The sequence below is a fragment of the Hippocampus guttulatus genome, chromosome 20, assembly GCF_054856545.1.
Source record: "Hippocampus guttulatus isolate MCC_2025c chromosome 20, RoL_Hgut_1.0, whole genome shotgun sequence".
NCBI lineage: Eukaryota > Metazoa > Chordata > Actinopteri > Syngnathiformes > Syngnathidae > Hippocampus > Hippocampus guttulatus.
In genome coordinates this window covers 9,251,156-9,275,643 of record NC_141280.1, presented here as the reverse complement: position 1 = coordinate 9,275,643, position 24,488 = coordinate 9,251,156, and the positions used below count along the sequence as shown (strand labels likewise).

The 24,488-nt window shown below is 42.5% G+C and overlaps 2 protein-coding genes across 2 annotated transcripts in view; one reads left to right on the top strand and one right to left on the bottom strand.

The window, feature by feature from the left end:
• Positions 1-1,040: 1,040 nt before the first annotated feature.
• LOC147187941 (N-lysine methyltransferase SMYD2-B-like) lies at positions 1,041-8,931 on the top strand. Its single transcript, XM_086100375.1, has 12 exons — positions 1,041-2,254; positions 4,140-4,203; positions 4,623-4,733; positions 4,815-4,875; positions 5,295-5,419; positions 5,593-5,660; positions 6,131-6,233; positions 6,602-6,712; positions 7,170-7,290; positions 7,383-7,557; positions 7,743-7,851; positions 7,927-8,931. The coding sequence occupies exons 1-12, from the start codon at positions 2,025-2,027 to the stop codon at positions 8,005-8,007; spliced, it is 1,359 nt and encodes a 452-aa protein (XP_085956501.1). The 5' UTR covers positions 1,041-2,024; the 3' UTR covers positions 8,008-8,931.
• A 16-nt stretch (positions 8,932-8,947) lies between these two features.
• Positions 8,948-24,488, bottom strand: part of LOC147187940 (tyrosine-protein phosphatase non-receptor type 14-like) — a 35,488-nt gene continuing 19,947 nt past the window's right edge. The window contains exons 5-20 of the mRNA XM_086100377.1: positions 23,992-24,059; positions 23,844-23,914; positions 22,870-22,957; positions 22,706-22,794; positions 22,528-22,615; positions 20,850-20,932; positions 20,699-20,759; positions 19,617-19,695; positions 19,046-19,512; positions 17,731-18,972; positions 16,612-16,752; positions 15,153-15,371; positions 11,550-11,678; positions 11,217-11,451; positions 10,959-11,122; positions 8,948-10,456 (exon numbers count right to left, since the gene is read on the bottom strand). Of these exons, the coding sequence (XP_085956503.1) occupies positions 10,328-10,456; positions 10,959-11,122; positions 11,217-11,451; positions 11,550-11,678; positions 15,153-15,371; positions 16,612-16,752; positions 17,731-18,972; positions 19,046-19,512; positions 19,617-19,695; positions 20,699-20,759; positions 20,850-20,932; positions 22,528-22,615; positions 22,706-22,794; positions 22,870-22,957; positions 23,844-23,914; positions 23,992-24,059 (3,353 nt within the window). The 3' untranslated portion in view covers positions 8,948-10,327. The remainder of the gene's footprint in view (positions 10,457-10,958; positions 11,123-11,216; positions 11,452-11,549; positions 11,679-15,152; positions 15,372-16,611; positions 16,753-17,730; positions 18,973-19,045; positions 19,513-19,616; positions 19,696-20,698; positions 20,760-20,849; positions 20,933-22,527; positions 22,616-22,705; positions 22,795-22,869; positions 22,958-23,843; positions 23,915-23,991; positions 24,060-24,488) is intronic.

Here is a 24,488-nt window from a genome sequence, read left to right as displayed (position 1 = left end):
AAACAGGTCATGCCTTGTGTATCTATTTAATATCTCTGCTCCCGTCTCTTATTCTGTTTTCCATAACAGGTTTTTCCTTGGGAACTAAATCTACTTTAGGATTTATTGTTTCTTATCATTCCTCATCATTGGAAATTATAATCCTTTCACCTAATCCTCTCTCTCTTCCCTCCCTCTTTTTTTCAGATCATATTCATCAAGATCATCCTGTGTGCGGCAAAGCAAGAACCCAGCACGCCAACCAAGGTCTAAAGAGATCGGCTTGGGCTCTCGGGAAACAAGGGGGTTTCTTCCAAATCAAATCAGCTCCTCTGATGTAATCAAGACGAGACGCCAAAGACGAGCGAGTAATCTGCTGGGGGGACATGCCTCCCTTTGCTTGGACATTATTAAAAAATGAGGAGGAACAACATCTTTAGATTGGAAGAATGGGAAAATGAAATTATAATAAAATCTGGGAGTGCGGGGAACTGGGGCAAGGTTGGATAAAGGGTTCAGATGCACGTCAAGGACAACTTTTCGCACTGTTGTTGAGGAGTACAGTACATATAATGTAAAAAAAAAAAAGGGTTAACTCAAAATTTACGGGCGGCAAACTTTGGTCAAATTTATAAATTGGGTTATTCTACAAAATATTTTTGCAAATGTGAAAATTGTCTTTCCTTGTATTTTCAACAAAAACAAAAAAATACAACTTACAGAACTAATTATTCATTCTGTTATCCCCACCTGAAAGATATCAGCAAAAATGACTCAGCACATTGTTTTGGAGAAAACAGCTTGCTTGCTTTGTTGTACTAAACTAACAGTGTTGCCACAAATGTCAATAATTTATATTTTAAAGTTGTTCTAACTTAAATGACTGTTTAGGCCCCAAAAACTGCAAGCTTTTTCACCCAATGAGCACTGTAAAAAAAAAAAAAACCACACAATTTACCTGCATGTATTGTGTTTTCATGGATGTTTATTAACTAGTTTATACAATTTAAAAAGGGAGATTTAAATATTATTTTGAAGGTAATCAAAATTATGCACCAATATGTAAAGGTGTAGTTATTTTTTAAAATGTACTTCAAACACTTGCCCACAAGAGGGCTCTCTCCGGTTTCTCTTGAATCGATAGGATGCCGAATGTGGTCATGTTTCTCCCCAACTGAATTTTATTTCATTTTCATTCCACATTTTTTTTCACCCACTTATACTATACTCTATATTTTTGTTTTATTTTCACATTTTCGAATTGAGCAATTACTTTTATTGGTTATTTTGCTGGTCTATTTAATTGATTCTTTCTGCCAGTTCATTTGCTGTTTTCGTTTCAAAGAAATGTTTATGCTGATAATTTCATTTGGTTTCAGTTCAACTGAGTTGTTTTTGTTTTCATTTATTGTTCTCTACCACGTATTCGTATTTTATCATCTTAAACAGTGTATTTATAATTGACAGATTCACCACCAGGTGGCATTCGTCGCCTATAAACATTCATTATTCAAGCCGTTTATTTATCTATCTTAACGCAATAGTCCTCGCTGGACTTCATGAGGCATGCTTTCGAAAGGAAATTAGATTTAAATTGTAAAAAATGATTTTTTTTTTATTTGTAATTCACTATATTTTGACCTTCATTTTTTAAATTAGTACACAATAAGGAATAAACATTTGGAATAGTGACAAAACTGTATATACTATTTCTACTAATAGTATTCTCCTATAATTTAATCTGATTTTCATTGTTTTAATTGGATGTAGTACAGACGTTCGGCACAGAGGGCGCTGTTTCACTCGTTTGATCCCTATCAAGTGGATTAAAAACACGATGACGATTCAATTGGTTGTACCGTAAGCATTCTTATTTATAATGTCACAACTCACCCAAAAAGTTATTATAAACATATCTTTCCAGCCATTTCCCCTTAAATGAAGTGAGTGTTACAAATTTTGTGTGGGGGTACGGACGGGGGCCCAAGCAGAAGGAGGTCTCCAAATCTTTTAATAGTAACGTAGGTTCCGCCCACTTGACCGTTATGATGGTCTTCTTCATCTCCATTGAAGCAGGAGGACCAAGAGGAAGAAGTGGAATACTTGTCAGGATGACTGCCGACGGCATAGAGAGGTTTCAAAGCCCGGACAAGGGGCGAGGCCTACGGGTAACCAGAGCCTTCCACGTCGGGGAGATTCTCTTCTCCTGCCCGCCATACAGCTATGTCCTCTCGGCCCAAGAAAGGGGGGCCTACTGCGAGTTCTGCTTCAACAGGTACACATGGATCTCTCTCTCTCTCTCTCTCTCTCTCTCTCACCCCCCTCCCTCTGGGACCCTCATGGCAAAAGCTATTCATTTTAGTTGTCTCATGCCATGCATACAGCATATGAGTCCAATTTTATATTGTATTGGTGTTGAAATCAAATTTTTTTCAATGTACTAATTATTCAAACTGATTATTTGTTTATTGTATTGGTGTGCTGGTGGTTTAAAATACTTTAGATATAGTCCCATTGTTGTACGATATTTGTTTTTTTTTTATTGTTTAATGAGTCATTTGAGATGATTTTAATTGGTTTTGTTGACTTCAATATTTTTTTATTTATTGAATATATATAAAACTAGCATAACTTCATATTTTCCATTTAATTTGTGTGATTTTGCTTTGGTTTTTAGATTTTTTTGTATTGAATGAATGCACATGATATGAACTTTCTTTGCTTTTAAACTTGATGTAATTGCTTCATTTAAATGTATTTCTGAACATTTTTCTTTTGAATTATTCTTAAACTGTTGCTCAACTTTGAATCGGTATATTCATTCGGCACTTCTTAATGTCATTTAATCATTGCTAATTCATTTGTTTTATTTATTTTGATTATTTGAGTTATTTTAGGCAACAACGCAACACTGTAGTCCATCTTTGTAAAGACGGCGCCACAATATTCGCGATCGTCAGTGTCAGTGCACCACAAGGACAGCTGTTTCAAATATTTGGCTAATCTTATTTAGCCACATGCTAGCAAAATCCCCTTTGGGCTAATGTCATCAAAATGTGCACACCTCCGTACTTCATTTTCTATTCCCGCGGTCCCAGCTGTCACGTTTGGGTGCCGACGGCTCATACCGACAGCAAAGGAAGACTTGGGATGCGTATCCTCCTAAGTGTCAATTCATTAGGTGGGATTGAAGCGCAGCTGGCGTCCTCCAAGCTTACAGCGTCTTGGATTTGCACTGTCATATTTCTTTTTGGCCGACTTTACGCTTTCGGGCATCTGGCCCTCCATAAGGTCAACACTATTAATACTGCGGAATGTTTTCAAGCCGGCTGTTGCTATCAGTTGCCACTGCTACTTCTCGTCACTGAGTAATTGAGGAAGTGGGGGATGGGACGTAAAAATGTCCACATCAGATATACGATTAGATTCAAATAGGTTAGCGAACTCAAGTGCAAAATCCATCCATCCATCCATTTTCCGAACTGCTTTATCCTCACAAGGGTGAGTGTGATGGAGCCCATCCCAGCCGTTTTAGGCAGTAGGCGGGGGACACCTTGAACCGCTTGCCAGCCAATCGCAGGGCATACACAGACGAACAACCATCCGCGCTGAATGTTCACTCAGCCTGCCACGCATGTTTTGGGAATGTGGGAAGAAACCAAAGTACCCAGAGAAAACCCACGCAGGCCCGGGGAGAACATGCAAACTCCACACAGGGAGGCCAGAGCCGGGATCGAACCCACAACCTCTGCACTGTGAGGTCGACGGGCTCCCCACTTGTCCACCGGGCCATCCAAACGCAAAATATCTTCTCAATATGTTCGATGCTCACGAGTCTAATCATGGGATTTTGATCACTACATTTATCTTCGCCGACAGACAATTTATCCGCAGCCAACTTTGCCATAATTGTTGTCCGAGTGCCTTCGGGCTCACATTCCAAACCTCACTGCTCACCTGCTCTCTGGGTTTGGTCATGTGACGTTCGCAATACGAGCCTGAAGGCATTTTGACGTCAATTTCAGTCGACAGCAGAGGGTGCTACAGGACATTAAAATTCAGTTTTGGTTAAAATCTGTAAAAGCCCGTAAGAGGTAGTAAGTGATAGTATCGCTGTAGAGGAGAATTGATTTTGACAATTTTATGGATACGATTTTTAGGAAGGAGAGCCTGGCGAGATGTGGCAAATGCAAGAAAGCCTACTACTGCAATGTCACGTGTCAGGTAAGGAACAAAAATCCTGTGGTCACTATGCATGTTTGCTTCAGGTTTCAAATTAAAGTGTTGCCTTGAGATACAAGCGACCGTGATACAAGCGATTTCGAGATACAAGCCGTGTTTGAACCGATTTGTTTTTTTTTTGCAAGCCGCGTTTTTACCAGTCTTTTGCTTTGACTTGCAAACCAAAATCTGAGATGTGAACTTAATTCACAACAAATACCAGTTTGCCAGAGAATTAACAATTTTTCCTCCCCAGAAACGTTTACTCTTAAACTAAACATAAAACTAAGAGAATGACATTGTGTATTAAAAACCAGAGAATTTTTTCTTCTATTAGTTTTGTGCTAATGCCACCCACCCCACCAACAACAAAAAAAAAAGAATTACCGTTCCTAATTTGAGTTTTGGTGCTGCGAGCGCAGAAGGGCGACTGGGCGGTGCACAAGCTGGAATGCTCGGCGATGGTGGCCTTCGGGGAGAAATGGTGCCCGTCGGAAAGCAGTCGCCTGGTGGCCCGAATCCTGGCCACAAAGGTGAGGAAGGAAGCCAGCCCGGCCGGGTTCCAAGCTCCCGCTCGTGTTTGAGCTGAAACGATGTCACGTGCGTCCCTGCAGAAAACACAGAAAGAAAGAAGTGCGTCCGAGAAGATTTTACTCGTTGCAGACATGCAGTCACGTGAGTCTGACGCTGCACAATACAAGACAAGTCTGCTTCAAACGTCCATTTTCATACCCTTGGCTATGAAAACCCCCCAACTCAACCTCATTTGTAATCCAAATTTAAACATTTGAATTCTTATCTTGAAACCCTAATCTGAAACCCAAACCAAATCTTGAAACCCTAAACCAGGTTGAAAACAAAAAAACAAACAAAACCTTACACCCCCCAAAAATGAACCCCACCCCCACAATAGCTCTATATTAGCTTGAAACCCAAACAAATGGGTTAAGATCCCACTCTCGAACCTTAACATCGATGTGACCCCTGTCTCGAAACCTTAATTGCGTTGAATTGAAGTGAATTTGATGATGTAACATGGCATCAGATAGATGGGTCAGCGGTTGCTCTTCAACTTGGGCGTCTTCCTGTCGTAGACGTGGAGGATGTGGACAACGAGAAACGAGACAACATCCAGGCGGACGCAGCTGGCCTACATCGCTTTTACTCCAAACATATGGAATTTCCCGACTCCAAAGAACTGCTTTCGCTATTCTCACAGGTAAAAACATAAAAAAAAATAAAAATTAATAAAAATAGAGCCCATGATGCTTTTATGCATTCGGGTCGTGGTTTTTTTTTCTTTTTATTGGATTGGATTGGATTAAACTTTATTGTCAAATGTACTGTATGTGAAACATACAGCACAGATGAAATTTCTTCCCTTATCCACAGGTATCCTGTAATGGCTTCACTATCGAAGACGAAGAACTGTCCCACATAGGCACCGCAGTCTACCCAGAGTAAGACGAAAGTTAGTCGAACTAAGTATTTCATGCTAAGCTAATTAGCATACCGTTAGCCACAATTTTTTTTGTTTTGTTTTTTTACAACATGGACCTTCCAGTTCAAAGGAGCATTCTAGTGTGCTTTTTTTCATCGGAAGTTGGTCCGACTTCCCATGTTCCTCGAATGCAGATAACAGATGAAGATAATAGGAGTGGACTATGTTTCAAATGATAGTAAAAGTGAAATGCTGGGTTTGTTTGTTTGTTTGTTAGCTTGCAGGCTACTTCAGTAAGTTAGCGTACACGCTGAATGAGGTGACTGTTGAAAATGAATCAGTGGACCAACATAGGATGAGTTAACATAAAATAATGAGGGGGGGGGGGTTCTGTTGGGGGCAGGGTGGCAGAATATGAAATGGGAAAAAAAAAAAAAAAGAAAACAAAAGAGTAGCCTGTGTTGTCATGTGCTTGTATTTGTTGTGCAGCGTAGCGCTGATCAACCACAGTTGTGTTCCGAGCGTGATTGTGACGTTCAAGGGCCCGAATGCTGAGGTGCGGGCCGTCAAGGACATGAAGGCCGGAGACGAAGTGAGAGACACACACACACACACACACACACACACACACACACACACACACACACACACACACACACACACACACACATAACTTGGACTTCACTGTACAACACAAAAAGACAACTTTTTTATTTTTTAATTTTTTAGAAATAGACCTTAGCTACTGAATTATTAATTAAATGATTTTTTTTCATTTTTAATCATACGAAGAAAATGTAGAAACTACAGTAATAAAAAGCATAAAAAGTATTAGTCAATTACTATTTTAATTTTAATTCAATACAACCAATAATACAAATAAAATAATAAAATCCAGTTTTATGCCAAAAGAAAAAAACTCAAACTTCGAATTACTTAGTGTGTGCTTTCCACTTGTAGGTGTTGATCAGTTACATCGATCTGCTCTACCCAACAGACGACCGCAATGGCAGCCTCAGGGAGTCCTACTACTTCAATTGTGACTGTGCGGAGTGTCACACCAGGTCCAAAGTGAGAACACATGCATGGCACACACGGGGAAAAAAAGCACACAGACACACAAGAATTTTTTTTTACAAAAACAAAATTCACATTCATAATCAAAAACAGACACACACACAAAATACCAACCCTATGCAAACACAAACACAGGCCAATTGGGGTTTGTGTTTCCTGTCATGCCCTGGCATGTAGGAAAGGAGAGCACTTTACTTTTTTTTACCGACCTACAGAAAACAGTCAAAACTAGAAACACAATGAACGCACTCAAGCATGACCTGCTCTTGGCCACAGCTCACACCCAGACATCACACCCCACGTGCCCCGCCTCTTAAATGCACATGCAGTCGCACGCACTACAATACAAATTGTGTTTTGTAATCTCTACTGTGTGTGTGTGTGTGTGTGTGTGTGTGTGTGTGTGTGTGTGTGTGTGTGTGTGTGTGTGTGTGTGTGTGTGTGTGTGCAGGACAAGCTGAAGCTAAAAGTGCGCGAGCATGTCAAGCCAGTGGAGGCTGAGGCGGTGACCGCCATGTTGCGCTACGCCCGCAAAACCATCAGGGACTTCCGCGAACTGAAACGTCTCAAAAATATCCTTTTTTTTTTTTTTTTTTTTGCCCAAACAGTGTTCGTTTTGGAGATTCAATGAAATCTGTCCCTTGTCTCCTTAACTCTGTGGCACCCCCTAGCGAGCTTCTGGAGATTTGCGAGCAGAGCCTGGAGGAGATGGGCGGCGTTCTGGACGCGGCCAACGTCTATGTGCTACACGTCAACTACCAGGCGATGGGTGTGTGCGTCTACCAGGGAGACCTCCACGGTGCCGTGCGCTATGGAGAGAAGCTACTTCAACCCTTCAGGTGTCTTGTCTTATTTGTACTTTGTCCAGCGAGGATAAAGAAACAAACGTCTCAAACAAATTGCAAGCACAGTAATACAAAATATAATGTTTACAAATATGTTACAAAAATGTATGTGGGATGTGATGTGACCGTTAAGCACATGCTACATCATAACGTACCGTATGTACGTACGCACGTTGCAGCCAGCTGTATCCGGCCTACTCGCTGAACGTCTCGTCTTTGTACCTGAAGCTCTCCCGACTCTACTGGGCCTTGGACAAACGTTCGGCTGGCATCAACGCGCTCAAGAAGGTGCAGTGATTTTTGTTTTTGTTTGTACTGGAGCAATTATTCATTTGCGTGAAAGTCGAAACGTGTGTTTGGCAGGCAATGAGCATCATGGAAGTGACCCACGGGAAAGATCATCCCTACGTTCTAGAGCTGCGCAAACAACTCAAGGAAACTTAAAAGGAATAAATTGCTACCTTGACTTTAGAGTTGGATCTGTCCCGCCTTAAGATACGAGCCGCGTGTGAGCTTTCAGAGATACGGAGCCGTTGTACGGCTGATTATTTTGGTTTACGATAGAAGTTCTGTGTGGCAGTAGCGAACTCAAATCTCCACCCCAGTTTGATAGATTGTGTGCATTTTTTCTTTATTTTCATTGCGGCTGCTAAATTGCTAGACATGCTAAACATGGCTTGTTCATTTTGGAAAGTTGTCAAACAAAAATTCAGACTTTTTAAAAAAAATTGTTAAATCATTTTTTCTTAAAAGGAGTGCTGAACAACTTACGAAACGACCCGGTCAGGTGACGACGGCTTTGACACGACGCTGAAGTTGGCTCCTGTTCATTCACTTTGCATTTTACCTGAAAAGAACGCAATTGTGCTTTCCTTCCAATAGATGGCAGTGTTTCCCCACAGTAGTGCATGAATGAAGACGCTTGTTTTTCTCACTTCTCAACGTTCCCCACTTTGGCACAAAAGTAAAATGACGCTGGGGTTTCCACCAGTTTCACACGACCAGCCTTAAATGAGACCCATTGTGAAAAATCAGATTGGTAAAAAAAAAAGGAATACATTTTGTTTGAAATGTCTTTCATAGCTATTTTAACTGGAGTGGCTACGCTCGCTTCGAGTGAAGTAAATTGCTTGCACGTGTGCGTGCGTGACGCGTGAGCGCCTTCACGGAAGAAAGACAAGTTGCGAACTAATAATTTAAAATGTAATTAGAGGCATCAGATTTCAAAAGATCATTTTAATAATATTCTTCAGTTTTAACATTGGCCTATATGAGGAAAAAGTGTTTCTGTTGAGTTGTAATGCGTTTTAAAATTATGTTTGTCTACACGTTGCCAAGTCAAGTGAGTCCCCTCCACACATAAAATACTTAGTTGACACCCTAATACAGAAAATAAGACTTTATTGCATTACAAGCAAGTACACGTTTTCGGGGAAGGACGAGAAGAAAGCAGTGAAAACACATATACAAAACATATGTACACGCACCAAGAAGAAAGGGGGATTAAATAGGAACAAACAGTGGAATGCCACGTGACAAACGAGTGCAATGAAATACTTGAAAGAGCAGGAAGCTTATACGGACAAGGATTGATATATTTATGTTTATATATACATTCAAATATATATTTAAGAAAAACGCATGCATAGTTGAACAGGTTGCGGTATTTTTGATAGTACCAAGTCATGAACGATTAACAAATTTTCACACAATACATGTGTCTGTACAAATAAAAATGTTATTTTATAAACATGTTGAAGGATAAATACTGACTCCAGAGATTTCAACTAGGATAGGTGTGGAGCTCTCCATTTAAGGCACAATGTTATGCTATTTACAATGTGTGTGGGCGGGGGGGGGGGGGGGTAAATTCAATGGATTCCTTGTACTTTTGGGAGGTTTCTTACCAATTGTTGAATTGTTTACACCAATAGCCCACCAAAAAAACAAATGAAAATTTAGGGGAACTGCTATGATGCTCATGATTTATCATACAAAAAATATTCACAGAGCTTCACCTTTTTCCATATTTACCCTTTGGATAGTCTGCTGGTGTGGCCGCTTAAGAGCGCCTCGTTGTTGGCTGTGAGTGCATGCGTAAGAGCAGCCGATGGGTCAAATTTACAAGACATTTATTTTCACTTTACAGGGACTTGAATAGATTTGAAACATTTTCAAAATAACATTGGTCCTGTTTGCTATTGAGTATTGTATGTATTAATTTTGAGGGGGGAGAAAAATTCATTTCTTCCGCTTTGGACAAAGGCTGCATGCAACAAAACAAAAGTTGCAAAAAAGGAAGCGCTGTGACTATTTTGTAGATGCACTGTATTTGTTCAGAAATTGAGTGGACATATTGAAATGTAATGTGGGTGAGCACAATGTTGAGACAGTTAAATAAATATAAAAGGAACAAGAAAAACATTTGTTACAATGTTAAAGTTAATATTTGATGTGGGGTTTTTTTTGGTCACACAACTGCTGTTCAAACATTATCTTTTATCGATACATAGTGACCTGAGGGGAGGGGTTATTTACATAACTCCAGATGGGGGAGGCACAATATCAATTTGCGTTGATAGGTTTCAGTTAGAATTAGGCAAGCAGTGATTTGGCGCCATCTTGTGGCATATTAATTGTACACAGGGTCCATTAGAGGGATGGCTGGCCACTATTTGAGGAAATAAAACCGTTTTACAGTTTGAAAATGAGAAAATGAATCAAATGTAAAAAGGTGGGTGAGGATGTGTATTCTGCCGACACTTCAGATGAGGCGAGAGTTCTTGAGGAACTGGATGAGGACCTGGTAGACAAACTTATACTGCGAGATGGTCTGGACCATCAGCATCCTCTGCTGCCTCAAGCCCGAAAGCATGGTGGGGATCTCCACGGGCTAAACACGACGATGACAACAACAAGCGGCGATTGCGATCAGTTGCAATAATAAGCATCAAATAAACGTAAGAACACACACGGTAAATTAAAATATTTCCACCATCTGCTTCTGTCAATATACCAGTGCGGAAGATGGTCAGTGGTTGGATACCACACAGATGCTATCCACTAGCTTGATTATGGTGTTTCGTATTGTTAGCATTAAGCTAAACAGACCCTCCCTGATAGCCGATGCTGGAGCTATTTGGGTTGTTTTAAATACACAACTTGCAATCGGCTTTGTTTTATTGCGACAAAATAACCCAAAAATGATGACCTATGACACACCTTTTTTCCCAGGCTTCGAAATGAACATTTGGGTTTCAGTGTACATATTATACATAAATTAGCGACAGGTCAAAATGATACTGGCCTGGAAAAAAAAAATGTTGCTATTTCTCTTATATAGTTATAAATATGTTTCGGATTTTTTTTGTTTTTGTCTTAATGAAAGTACCAACCTCATTGTGCTCCAGGCAGCTAATCATTAACTCGGTGAGAATAACGACGCCGGTGCGACCCACTCCTGCACTGCAGTGCACCACCACTGGTGGGTTTAGGCTCTTGGAGGTGTCCAGCATAGAGTTGGTGTGCCTCCTCACCGACTGGATCTCCTCCAGGTAGGCTGAGAAGATAGATATGATAACAAATAATAATTTTAGAAATTTGATGAATTTTACAAAAAAAGAAAGATAACAAAATGGAATGTGGTCACCCACAGAGGAAGCCCTGGACATATTCTGGGCAGCCCTGCTCAGGCCAGTCGGTGTACTGCAGGTGCCACACGGTTCTCTCCTGGCCCGATAGCAGGTGTTTGACCTTCAGACCTGTTGTGGCGTAGCAGCCCGAGTCGGTGCGGAACTTGGTGGTCACCTTGAACTTGCCGTGTGTGGCCGAGTTGTGCTTGGACCCCAGCTTGGGCCAGTAGCGGTGACTCTTGGAGCGCCCGCCCTCCTGGAAACAGGCGCAAAGGGGCGGCGGTCAGACATAACAGCACGCACGTCCGCCAGACACTCGCATGCGTGTGTGTGTGTGTGTGTGTGTGTATATACCTCTTCGGCTGTAACCATGGCGATGACGTTGACGCCCTGTTCCCACACCATCTGCCAGAAATCGCCGCAGGTGTTGGCCAGTGGGCCCTGGGTGCTGATGTAGTGCCACTCCTCCCCTCGGATGGTCACCTGCCCACAAAAACAAAAAACAACCAAAAAAAAAAATCATTAATTTCACACAAATTTAACACCACAAAATACTGAAGAGTTCAAAGCAAACATAAGAAATCAGCATTTGGCTGCGATGGCTGCAAGGAAATTGAATCAGCTGCCAACAGAAATCAAGTCCGCCCCGAGTGTAACGGCTTTAAAATTCAGGTTAAAAAACTACAATGTTTTTTTTTCACCATTTGAAGTATTTCTACACTTAATGTTTCCAAAATCTCATCCTTTTTGTCTTTACTTTGCTTTTAAATGTCTTAAATAGTTTTGTTTGTGTGTGTGTGTGGGGGGGGGGGGGGAGTATTTTGTTTTGTTTTGCGATGGTATTAAATTGTTTGCAATTGTTGTTTGCAAATGCCTCATAACAGATTCCTACCAGAATTCATGTAGTGAAGTTGAACTGGCTTTGGGAGCTGAATTTTAGATGAAGGGAAAAAAAATTGACAAAATAATCCTAAATCGACATTTCAAAGCAACATGCCAGACTTTGTCTTTTCAGGCATGGCTTTTTGAGAGTTTTTTTGCGGGTCCACTCATGATAGGCAGACATGCCGATCAATTTAACTGATTTTCTGTGTCTTTTTGGGCATGGGTTCTTGACAGTATATAGTTTCTAGATTTACATATGACAGACATGCCTACCAAAATTTGGGTACCCACGTGAAACTGACTCCAAGAAAAAAAACGGGTAAATTGACACCAAAACTGCTACTTCAAATCAAAATGACAGACTTGCTGTTAGTTTTCAAGCATGGGTTCCTGAGGCTTTTTTGTGGGTCTACTCATGATACATACATCAATTCCTTTTGCGACAAGCATGCGTGGAGCCACAAAGCCAAGTTCTGAAGGATTAAATCGAGTATTCCGTGGAGGATGTTGAGCCACAGGGGGGCTGAAGAGCCCAAGCAAAGAATAGAGTGTAGACTGTCTTTCTGAAGATGAAAAAAAAATGGACAAAAAGAAACCGTAATGGCTGCTTCAAGCCCAAATGACAGAATTGCTGTCTGTTTTTGGTTGTGGGTTCTTGAGTCTTTTGCTGGTCTAATCATCACAGAAAGAGCCACCAAATTCTGCACCCAGCCTGCACATTTGTGAACTGGACTAAATAAAAAAATGTGGAAAATGATTCCCTCCGCCCCCCCAAAAAATAACCTCACCACTTTTATCCTGTGTAACAGCATACCTGCACCCGGAAAAACCAACGCGTGACTGCAAAAATTATTCCAAACTATAATGAAAGGCTTTTTTGTTCATGCGCGCTCGCTGCTTTAAACAACACGGTAAGAGGGTTACGCAGGGTCGTGACCGGCGCCGATCACACCAAACGCAAACTCGCGCGCGATGTGTCAAGCGAGGTGGGCAAGACTGAGCGGCTCAGATGGACTTAAGAGGGTTTTAGTATTTGCGAGCGCATTCCTGGCGAATTCCTGCGAGCGCTTTGGAGCTGAAAAGGGTTGCCGCCTTTCATCTTTTCTTTGCTCAAAGGCCAGCACAAGAAAGACAAAGCGAGAGAAACACGAGCGTGTTGTGAGGCCTTCATGTCCGCCGTGTGATGTGGTCGTCACACAAGTCCCCGTTTGAGACGCGGAAGGTGATGAATGAAGAGCGACAGCAAGAGACTGGAGGGCGTCATTGAAGATGTTTGAAAAGAGCAATACGAGCACGGCTTGATACTGACTCGGCTCCATTTTTTTTAATGTCAGGTACTACATGTGCGCTGCGGAGGAGAACAGTTTGTGCCACGAAATGGTGGGAAAGTGGAATTATGTCGAATGTCAAACGAGAAATGAACCTCTAAGGATATTTTAGAAAGATCGGTTCCGGCTCACCCAGACACAAACCCCAGTGAGTGAAATCTATGGATTGATATTATTACCTGGCTTTGTGTATTTTTCTCATGTATATTCAAACATATACAACATAGATTGATTTATGAGTGTTTGTGCGAGAAAGGAAAATGTCTCAAGGTCTTACTAGAATGAAGGTGACATTTTATTTATTTGTGTAGGTACTTATTTAGGTAGAAGTAAATTTGTACACGTCATTTTATCAAATTGACAAAGATTTTTGGGGGAAGAAATTTCAGTTTTTGGCTAACATGAATATTACACTAATATTTAGATACTTTTTTTAATAAATCAAATTTTTATTTTGTATTTATTTTTATCAAAATGATTTTTCTTATTTTAAAAAAAGTCCAGATTTATTTTAATTAATGTCATTAAATTATTTCAATAAGTATAATATATCAAATGTTTTATTCACTAACTTTCACAATTTAAAAACTTTTAAAATGAAGTTTTTTTTCCTTGAGGAGGACAGCTATTTGTACTTTTTAATCGCAATTAAAAAGTAACTGTAGTTCAACAGATTTTATAAATTTTATTTTTCATCTTCAAAATAAAATAATGCCCAAAAGCAGTTCCTAAGACGTAGAATGAACACCTGCGAAAGACGCATTAATCGGCGAAGAGCCGACTTGTGCCCGCCTGACCGTTAGTGATGGGACGAGCGACACTGGTGCGTCAGCACAATGCCGAGAGCTCGGTGCGTGTATTGCTTTAAAAAAGAATCACGTGACCAATACACGAACTGAATCGTTTAAATGTGCTGCGCCAAAGTGTGTTTATAAGGACACAAACTGCATCAACATGTCGTGGGTTTGTTGGCCGGAGTTTTGCGAAATTATGGATCGTTCTAAGAGGTTTTCCCCAGTGTGGAATCATTTTGATCTTGGTAAATCTTTTTCTCCTTTGAGCATTGTTTACTGTTATATACAATTTTTTTAAGGGGGCGCATTGCACCCACTTTATCAGTTTTTCAAGTGAATGACCTGTAATACATATGATAGGCAGTTAAAGACCCTTACAGTTGCTTTATTCATTTTATCTTATAGTTGCGAGATCCTCCATAATTGAAGTCCAACGCTGCCTGTCAGAAGCAAACACACCCAGAAACCAAGACCCTTTACAATATTGGAAATGGAACCAGAAAACATATCCACATCTGCATCAACTTTCATTTAAAACTGTCTGTTCACTATTGTCATCTGAACCATGTGAGTATTTTCTGAGGCTGGGGAGCTGGTGTCTAAGAGGAGAAATCGCTTTGAAGCAAAGACACTCCAAAAAAGTTGTTCCTCAATAAAATTTCAGAAACTAATCACTTTTTTGTCTTTTATTTCACATGATTTAACAAAAATATTCTACATAAGTTAGACATCTGAATTGTAACTCAAATTTGCTATATTTTACATACCAACTCAGTTTAGCATGTACACAAACAAGGAATTTCTGTACCGGCAATGATTTTATAACTACTGCAGGGGTCACTATTGGGTGACCAACACAGTGTCAGCACAGTGCTGACACAGTTTGTGAAGTGGGTTAATACACTCCTTGAGGTATCATCGTCCCATCACTACTGACCATAATCACCCACCTTGATATGGGAGGCGTTGATGTAGCCCGTGTTGTTTTCCTTGTTGGGCACCAACTCAACTCGGTTCTCCTCGTACGGAACCACGTCGCGGAAGCGGTTACGCTCGGCGTTCTCGGGGAGCGTGGCCGTGGTGAGCGGGCCGTCCGCCCTCTTTTTGGGCACCTGCTCGTACTCGGTGAAGACGCGCTCCTCCTCCAGCTTCAGCTCCAACGTTTTACACTGGCCGGGTCAAGAGAAAGACCAGTTAATAACATGGACTGTGAACTAGCTTCATGCTAACCGCTTTATGCTAACCGCTTCAAGCTAACCTGAACTCAACTTACTGCTGCTACTTTGCCCACACCGAACAGCAACACATTCAACAGTGGCTTCACTGTAATACACGCGTGTATTTGGGACTTGTTCCTCTTTTTTATTTATTTTTTTCTGCCGATGTCCATCACTGAGGCCAGCTCGCATTCTTAGCATACCGGCGAGACCCCGCAGGCGATAAAGCGCCGGCGTGCCACGCGTTCCGCAGCCTACTTAGGGCTTGTCCCTCTGAGCTTAGCATCAGTGCGGACAAAGGCCTCCTGTCAATGGCCCGCACGTCGACGCCATTCAGTTTAATGATATTACTTTTGTATACTCAATTCAGACATTTATAGGACACACAGTATTTATGTATTATATGCACTGCATTTGTATGGCAGGGTTCGATTTATATTCAATCACACAGCTAGATTTGTGAGTTAAATACAAGACAGGCAATTATTGCTTTCTCTGAAATGTTTGGGTACTAAGATTGCACTTGAAATGGAAGTTTTATTAAAAACAATCAGTTTTCGATAATTGTTTTTCCATTTGGATATATTTTAAAAATAAGAATAAATACATGTTTTAAAAAATATACTTGAAAATGAGTGGGAAAAATGAAATGTTATTTTAGGTACCGTAATTGGTTTTAGATATTAAAAAAAAAAGAAAACTCTTCTTAGATCATAATTTGAAATGCATGTTAAAAACTGAGTTTATTTTCAATTCTAGTTTTTGCAGATTTAAATTTAATAAATACATTTTAAAAACCACTATAAAATAAAATGGAGTGACTTCGTGTCATTTTAAATCCGCATTTATAATTTACTAATGAATTACTTACATATTGCATTTCAAATAAGCACATTACAAAAATCCCCTCAGTTAACAAAATACAGTTGAGGAGATTTGGTTGGGCATTTTTTTTCTCCACGTTTTCAAAATTTTGGCACATCTGCACAATCTATTCAATTCAAAATGGTATCACGCAAATGAGCCTTTGTGGAAATAAATTATGCTTGTTTTTCATTTATACTGTCTGAGTAAAACTTCAATATGTTTCTGATAATTGTTGCGTTCCAGTGCCATAAAATTACTTTCATGAACACTAAAACCGGGATTTGAAAGACTCCAAATGAAGAAACAAGAGCTGAGGTGGTCTTACCCGCTCGTCGGTGGCAGTCTTGGCGCCGTCGTCCGTCGGACACTCAGGAACGGGCATGCGGGCCGCGTAGAGGCCGTTGAGGGCGGCCATCATCAGCGGCCGCTTCATTGAGTCCACGGACATCTTCTGTCTCTCCAACGTCTTCAAGAAAGAGGAGAAGCCTACCGTCATGCTTGCGCGTACGGGAAACATAACGTTAACTCGCTTCCTAACGTCTTTGCCTCTGACACACATTGCCCAGTCGGGTCCCTCCTGCCTTCTGCGAAACAGGATTACCTTTGCTAATCTCTGACGCTATTAAACCCTGCAGGAGGGGGCTCCAATCTTGCCTCATCTCAATTTCGGGACACTCAAATAACAAGCATTCAAGGTGACCTCCGGCTTTGCATGTTCATTTGACTTGGTGGGCAGTATGAGCACAACAAAACGAATGAGACCTTGAAGATGAGAAGACAGACGACCCCCCCCCCCCCCCCCCCCGCCCACGCCGCACCTCACCAAGCATAATCTGGGGGAATTGAGGAGGCTTTACCGAGCCTGGCGGGCTCAAAGTGTAGTGCTTCCCTCTTAGGTGCTGAACGGCAGATTATTGCTAATCAGGAGCTGGGGTACTACAAGTTAATAAACAACATTTTTGGAGGGGGGCAGGGGGATTAACCAACAACGGCCTGGTGGTCGACTGGTTAGCACGTCGGCCTCACGGTGCCGAGGTGCAGGGTTCGATTCCGGTTACGGCCTTCCCGTGTGGAGTTTGCATGTTCTCCCCGTCCCTGCGTGGATTTTCTCCGGGTACTCCGGTTTCCTCCCACATTTCAAAAACATGCACGGCAGGTTAATGCAACACTTTAAATTGTCGCTAAGTGTCAGTGTGAGCGCGTATGGTTGTTCATCTATGTGTGCCCTGTGATTGGCTGGCAACCGGTTCAGGGTGTACACCGCCTACTTCCTGCAGACAGCTGGGATAGGCTGCAGCACGCCCCGTGACCCTTGTGAGGATAAGGTGGTCAGAAAATGGATGGATGGACATACGACTGCGTTATCGTGCCTCAAAGAATGTGTAAGATTCCGACTTTTCACCCCGACAAAACCGCTGAAATGATTGAGCAGGGAAGGTCTCACCCTTTGCGCTATCTCCCTCTCCACGATGCTGTCCTCCAAGGAGAACATCTCTGACACGGGCCTCTCCTTAACCGGCTCCTTCCTCACCCTCTCCTTCACACTGGTCAGGTCCGGTTCGGAAATAGATGGCCCCAAGACGTTGCCGTTGATGCCGCCTTGGTCCCCTCGTGTCAGAGTCCCGCTACCCCCGCTCCCGGGTTCGCCGTCCGCGGGATTCCATCCTTGGGGTTGGATGGTATCCGTCGGCACCTGGGTGCCGTGTGGCGGTGAATTGTGGGTGTGGTGGTGCGTATGGTTGTGAATGGAAATGTTGCTGGAGGGTCTGGGAGGGCCCGGGTACTCCGGAGGGGGCTTGTTGGGCAGCTTGGCCAAGGCGGCCTGCAACTGGGCGCTGATGCTAATGTCCTCATTGAGACCCGGGATTTGGACATCCAGCTCTGGCCTCTCTTCCTCCTCTTCCTCCTCATCTTCATCCTCCTCCTCCTCGCTCTCGCTGCTGTGGATGAGCATGGTGGCGTTGGAGAGAGTCTTTTGATGCTGGTAAGCCACAGGGGGTGCCGCTGGGGGTTCCTTCTGTGAGGGCATCGGGATGGGCAAGTCTTTGGATTGCGAGGGAGGGGGTGGTGGGGAATGACGCTGGGGCGCTTGGGCCACCGGCTGAGGGGGCATCACGTGCTCCCGCAGCGTATTCCTTCGATGAAGAGGAGCGTTCATGCCCTTCATCACCATGCCCTCCATCCCGCCGCCTCTCATGCTGCTGATCACCTCCATGCTGTGCCTCTTACCCAGGGTGGAGCGGTGCTTGGCCACGGTGGTGGTGAGCGGCTCGCTGACCTCCTGCAGGGACTGGTGCACCACCGCCGAGCTGTCCGGTTGGAAGGTCTTGACGGACAGCTGCACCATGCGGGTCACCAGCTCCGGGCTGCTGCCCCCGATGCAGCGCAGGCGGTGGCTCGCCAGGTCCGGCGTGCTTGTGGCGGGCCGGAATGCCGTGGAGGGATACGGCGGCGGAGGTCGCGATATGTGGTTCCTCATGATGTGAGCCGTAGCGGCGTAGCTGCCGGCGTTGCTCCCTTGCTGTTTTGTATTAGCCAGCTCGGGTGTGCTAACCGTGTGAGAGATTGAGCTTCCCGCGCCGCCGCTTCCTCCACCTCCGTTGATGCAAGGCGAATGACAAGCGCCCTGACTACTAGCTGGTCCTCCCTGAAGTGGGCCATGAGACACTGGCTTGCTGTAGCTGATCTACAAAGCAGACAATGTGTGAGGAATAATTAGCATGATCAGTGTCTTCGCATGAAATCGTAGATTTGCTCACCTGTGTGTAGGGTCCGGGACTGGGTCCCAGGCCATGATAAGGGCCCCTCTCCCTCATTTCAGGCTGGCTATAAACCAGAGCCTCCGGTTGGCGATAGGCGCAGGCGTTACTAATGTTCAAACTGCGCAGCGACTGGCTGTGGAGGTCGTGATGAGCGTGCAGCATGCGCCGCTTCTGCCGCATCACGGCGTCGTATTCAGGCGTAGGCCGGTAGGACGGCGCGATGATGGCGCTGTGCCGGTGGCTGGGGATGTAATCCGGGCGCATCAGCTCGCTGCCCGGGATGCTGAGGTTGGAGGACATCGGCGAGGGCGGCACGAAGGTTTGCGAGTGGTTGAGGGAGCTCAGGCTGGGGCTGCTGTACATGCTTCCGTTGGGCAGGGTGCCGTTGCGGAAGGGGAAGTCCACCTGGCAGTGGTCCAGGCTGCTCTCGGACTTGTAGTAGGGGTCGTCGTGGAAGATGCTGTCTAGATGGCGGAAGGGACGGGAGGACAGAGTCACATAAAAAGCAACCTTGATGAATAATATTTAGACAGTGGTGTGGGTGAGGGTGCGTGTGTGCGTGGAGTACCTTGAGAGCTCTTTGTGTCTTGGTAATGTTCTCCATATTGGGAATGCATTGTCTGGAAGTTACAGGACTGCGGCCGCGGCTGCAAAAAAAAAGCACATGTTAGAATGGCGGATGTGTCACAGAAGACGAACAGCGATATTTCTTAGTTGTAAACCTGTCAATAAATTATCATTTTGACATCAAAAACCCTTTCTCCGTAATAGGTTAAAGTGTTCAACAGGCAAAAAATATGAAGTGTTTTCGCACATGGTTTTTTTCATTAAAAAATGTTTTCTCATCTTATTGATCATTAACTCATTCACTCCCAAAGACGAAACGTCTTTTCAGACTTGGTCTAGAATTGGCTGGTACTGAATGAGTTAACCTGTGCTTTGGGTGAAACTAAACCATAATCTCCTGGGTAGAAACAATATTTATTTTTATTTTTTTGTGGTGAAAGAAGAGACTCTTCTCTCCCTTTTGGTAGGTTTGATGCTTACTTTTCACAAAACACAATAACTCACCTGTGAGTCACAGTCAAAACGCTCGAAAGCGGCTGTCGGTGAACAAGTTCCAATATATTCCATTAACTCATTCACTCCCAAAGACGTTTTTAAACGTCTTTTCAGACTTGGTCTAGAATTGACTGGTACTGAATGAGTTAATGGTCCGTCTTGATTAAGATATATTAAGATAATGACCAGTGAAGTGAGACGAGACTAAAAATAGTTGCCCTCAGTCGGATGACTATTCAGTTCTCTGCCATTATACACACATTGTTAAATTAGCCACACCGGATCTATTTTTTTCAAGACTTATTTATCCAAGTTGGAATTGGTTCAATGCGACATTTACAACCTATTTGTGGCCAGCGTAAAAAACAAGCAGCGCTTGTGATTCTGCACACAGACACTTGAGAGTATTCTATTCGAGCCAGGGAAGGAGCCATTGTGCCATATTTAGCGCCGACATTGTCGAGAGCCGTCGGCAAAGGAGACGCGCAAATCACTGGCTTCATTCACGCCAGGAATCACACGAGGCAACGGCCCAAAATAAATAAATAAAGGGAGCTAGACTCTTGACTTCTGATAGGCTGAGAGTACCAGAGAAAGGCGGTGCGTCCAGGTGGGCCTTCTCCTGATTGGCGCAGGGGAATGAGTGGGCCTGAAGAGACATAAGTGACGATGAAGACGAAGGACAGAGTAGCAAACGGCTTTGCACGTGTTTTGGCCTTCAGACGTCCTCGAGACTCACTCTGCGCAAATCTTGTTCTGTTTGTAGAACTTGTGTCTGGCCGTGAACAGACGAGCGATGTACTTGGCCATTTCCATATCCTCCTGTGCCCCAAAAGACAAAACATTCATGTGGTGTTTGACACTTTCATGGCGGAATGTTGGCCTTGGGTGCTCTCACGGGCCGCAACATTAGGTGCACCAACACATCATCGAATACGATACAATACAACTGCTCTATGGAAAGGTATGCCTTGATTTGGGTTATAATGCTTTGCAAAAATGGTTTCTAACACGTTTGTCTAATACATCGGTTATCTTATTTAAAAAAAAAAAACTAACTAAAATCTAACTTCAGTGGTCACATAATTAATTGACATTTTTTACACTATTATTTTTTTTGTGAAATTCAGTTTAAAATAATGTCGACCTGGGTGCGTACTGGAAAATGCAAATGTAGCGATGACGACTGCATTTGTATTGGAATTAATTCTAGCAATTTTTATGGAAAATAATTTTTTTTTGTTCTGAAATTAACTTTGTAAACGTAAGAGGTATTAATTTAACAATACGCATCGATGGTTTATGAGATTTTCGTTACCTTATTTTAAAAAAATGCATATATATTTTAGCGAACGATTACATATCAGCTTATGTCTTCAGGTGTTTTACTTTATTTTGACTTGTTCATCACATTAAGGCAGAGTTACATTTTAAATCTGAAATTTGAGTGTGCTAATTTAGGCTGTACTGACATTTAATTAATTTTTGAATGATAATAATTACATCCTTGGGTGTCTTGAAAGGCGCTTATAAATAAAATGTATTATTATTATTATTATTATCATTTTGTAATTCATATTTAATAAAAATCCCACTACAAGTATTTTTTTACAAAAGCAGATGTAAAAAAAAATTAAATATAGATTAAATGACAGGGCGGCCCGGAAGTCCAGTGGTTAGCACGTCGACTTCACAGTGCAGAGGTACCGGGTTCGATTCCAGCTCCGGCCTCCCTGTGTGGAGTTTGCATGTTCTCCCCGGGCCTGTGTGGGTTATCTCCGGGTACTCCGGTTTCCTCCCACATTCCAAAAACATGCATGACAGGCTGATTGAACACTCTAAATTGTCCCTAGGTGTGAGTGCGGGCGTGCATGGTTGTTTGTCTCTGTGTGCCCTGCGATTGGCTGGCAACCAATTCGGGGTGTCCCCCGCCTACTGCCCGAAGACAGCTGGGATAGGCTCCAGCACCCCCCGCGACCCTAATGAGGATGAAGCGGTTCGGAAGATGAATGAATGAAAGATTAAATGACGTATATCAAATATGACAAAACAAGGAAATGAGAAATTCAACCCTTGAGAAATAAGATGTGAAAATGGTTTTCATTATCTTTCCATTAATACATACAAATTCTATTTTATTTGAGAACACCATCTGCAAATTGTTTTATTTCTTTTCCTACTCTAATTATTTTTATAATTCAACCTGCCGAGCTCAACTTAACATACATTATAATCGGTCTGGAAAATCTCAAGCAAGATACATCACAGCACATCTATGCTAACAAACAATCTAAAAATCAGTCTTCAACTAAAATTGTCATCTTTGCAAATCTGAGATTGTTGATGCCTTACACAGGTGTACCTAATCAAGTGTCCATGCTTTCACGGACACACCCTCGGTCAGACACAACACTCACCAGGTGAAAGATGATGGTGTCATCGCGACTTGTTATCTCCACTGTGATGGCCGACTTGTTGTGCGCGATGGTGCCGATATCCTTCCACCTGTTGCACACACACAATTTTTTTTTTCCCGCCCCCACACACCACTCCAATGTGATGATGTCGCAACGGGTCCAGGATGTAAAAACTCGCCTGTGGAGCATGATAGATCTGCCGTTTCTGTGCTTGACGAACACACCGATGAAAGACATGCCGATGAAAATGTCGTTGGTGTAGTTGTCCTGCACGTAAATGCGAAATGTCAGAAGAGAATGCTTTTCAAGTGCGGGACATTTTTGGGGGGTCAGACTGTACACCTTAGCGGCGAAACTCTCCTGGCCAAAGCCGTCCAGTTTCTCGATCTCCTTGATGTACAACAGCTCCGCTTCGGCCGCCTGCATTCGGCTGCAAGTGTAACACAAGACAGTAAAAATCATAAAGTTCTCAAATGAAATGGTGAAAAACAATTTAACGCTTTCTCTCTACAGTTGAGTCCTACAGAGTTCTCGGTCTTTGCACATTTTCAGCAGTGATTTTCAAACATGTATAATATATTGAGAAACAAATCTTTGAATTCACTTAAAAAAAAAACACACAGTTTGTGATGAACTGTATGTAAGTATTTTTAGTACTACATTCTAAGTAATGAGCACAGGATTCTGTTTCGTGTGCAGCACGAGGTGGGCATTAGTGGAAACACTCGAAAGTGATTCCGATCCTGTTTGGCAGGCAGGTCCATTTCTGTTAGTCTTGGTTGCTCTGAGTCTCCATATACCCAAATGTCATATGGTGTCCCACAGGGTTCAATTTTGGGGCCCCTGCTGTTTTCGTCATTGCTACCCCTGGGTTCCATCTGAAGAAAGCATGCTAGTTTCTTTCACTGCTATGGGGATGACTGTCAGATCTGTCCCGATAAGCAAAAAAGACACTTTGTCCTCAACAAGTTCCAGTGACCCTTGTACATCGCACCCTGTTGCCTTGGGCCCCCTGGTGTCCTTTTCTAAAGCCACCAGTCTCAAATTTGGATTTTAAATTGGACCAGAAAATTGAGCCTTTCAGTCCATCTTTTAAGCTCAGCTTAAAACACATTTTTATTCTTTGACTTTTGACTTAGCATATGACTGTGTTGTTTTGGTGTTTTACTGGGTTTACTCTTTTTATGTTAGTCATTCATTGTTTTAGCTGTCTTTGTTTTTGTCTGGTATGCAGTCTATGTACAGCCCTTTGTAGGCAGCTGTGGTTGTTTTTAAAATGCTCTATAAATAGAGTTGAATTGAGAAAATGCTTGTACCAGTGGCTCTTGTGCTCTTCTGCAACCTTCTGTGTCCACTCCTCCAGCACCTCGTCTCCATTAGGCCAGTTCTAGACGTTTGAAGAGAGTTGAAAAGGATGATGGGAAGGGCACACAAGGGCACAAAAAAAGTTTTAAGGCTACTCACCACTGGAAAGAGGACGTACTCCCGAAGGAAGTCCTGAGACATGAACTGAGTGAAGTCCCCGAAGTCGGCTGGAAAGACAAAAACATTGCTTTTGTTCAAACTTTCCCAAAAAAAAACATGTTCCCAATTTTTCTTTATTCTTTCTCTAACTGGCCAAAATGGTGACACTTTTGTACTTCTGGATCATTACAGAATATTTGTGCATGCCTATTACAGACGAAAATATTACTAAATAAAATGATTACATTTTTTGATTAGTAAATGTTTCAAAAACAAATTAATAAGCGTTTTGAAAAAAATTGTATTGGCCTCTTTTTTTTTGAAAGGAGATTTAATATATTTAAAAAAATAGACATTTTCTTAAAGGGGAAGCCAATGACTTTTTTTTTTTTTTGCAGGTATATGTTCAATGCAGCCGGACTATTTTAAACACGCATTGTGATGAATACTGCATATGTGGATTATGATTTAAGCCTGAAAATCATAAGGGGGCAAGA

What these genes read in the sequence shown, in the direction of transcription:
- LOC147187941 (XM_086100375.1), top strand. Translation starts at nt 2,025, where the DNA reads ATGATGGTCTTCTTCATCTCCATTGAAGCAGGAGGACCAAGAGGAAGA. An exon ending in TGCGAGTTCTGCTTCAACAG is followed by an intron (nt 2,255 to 4,139) that starts GTACACATGGAT and finishes TACGATTTTTAG; the next exon opens with GAAGGAGAGCCTGGCGAGAT. An exon ending in AGTGTCACACCAGGTCCAAA is followed by an intron (nt 6,713 to 7,169) that starts GTGAGAACACAT and finishes GTGTGTGTGCAG; the next exon opens with GACAAGCTGAAGCTAAAAGT.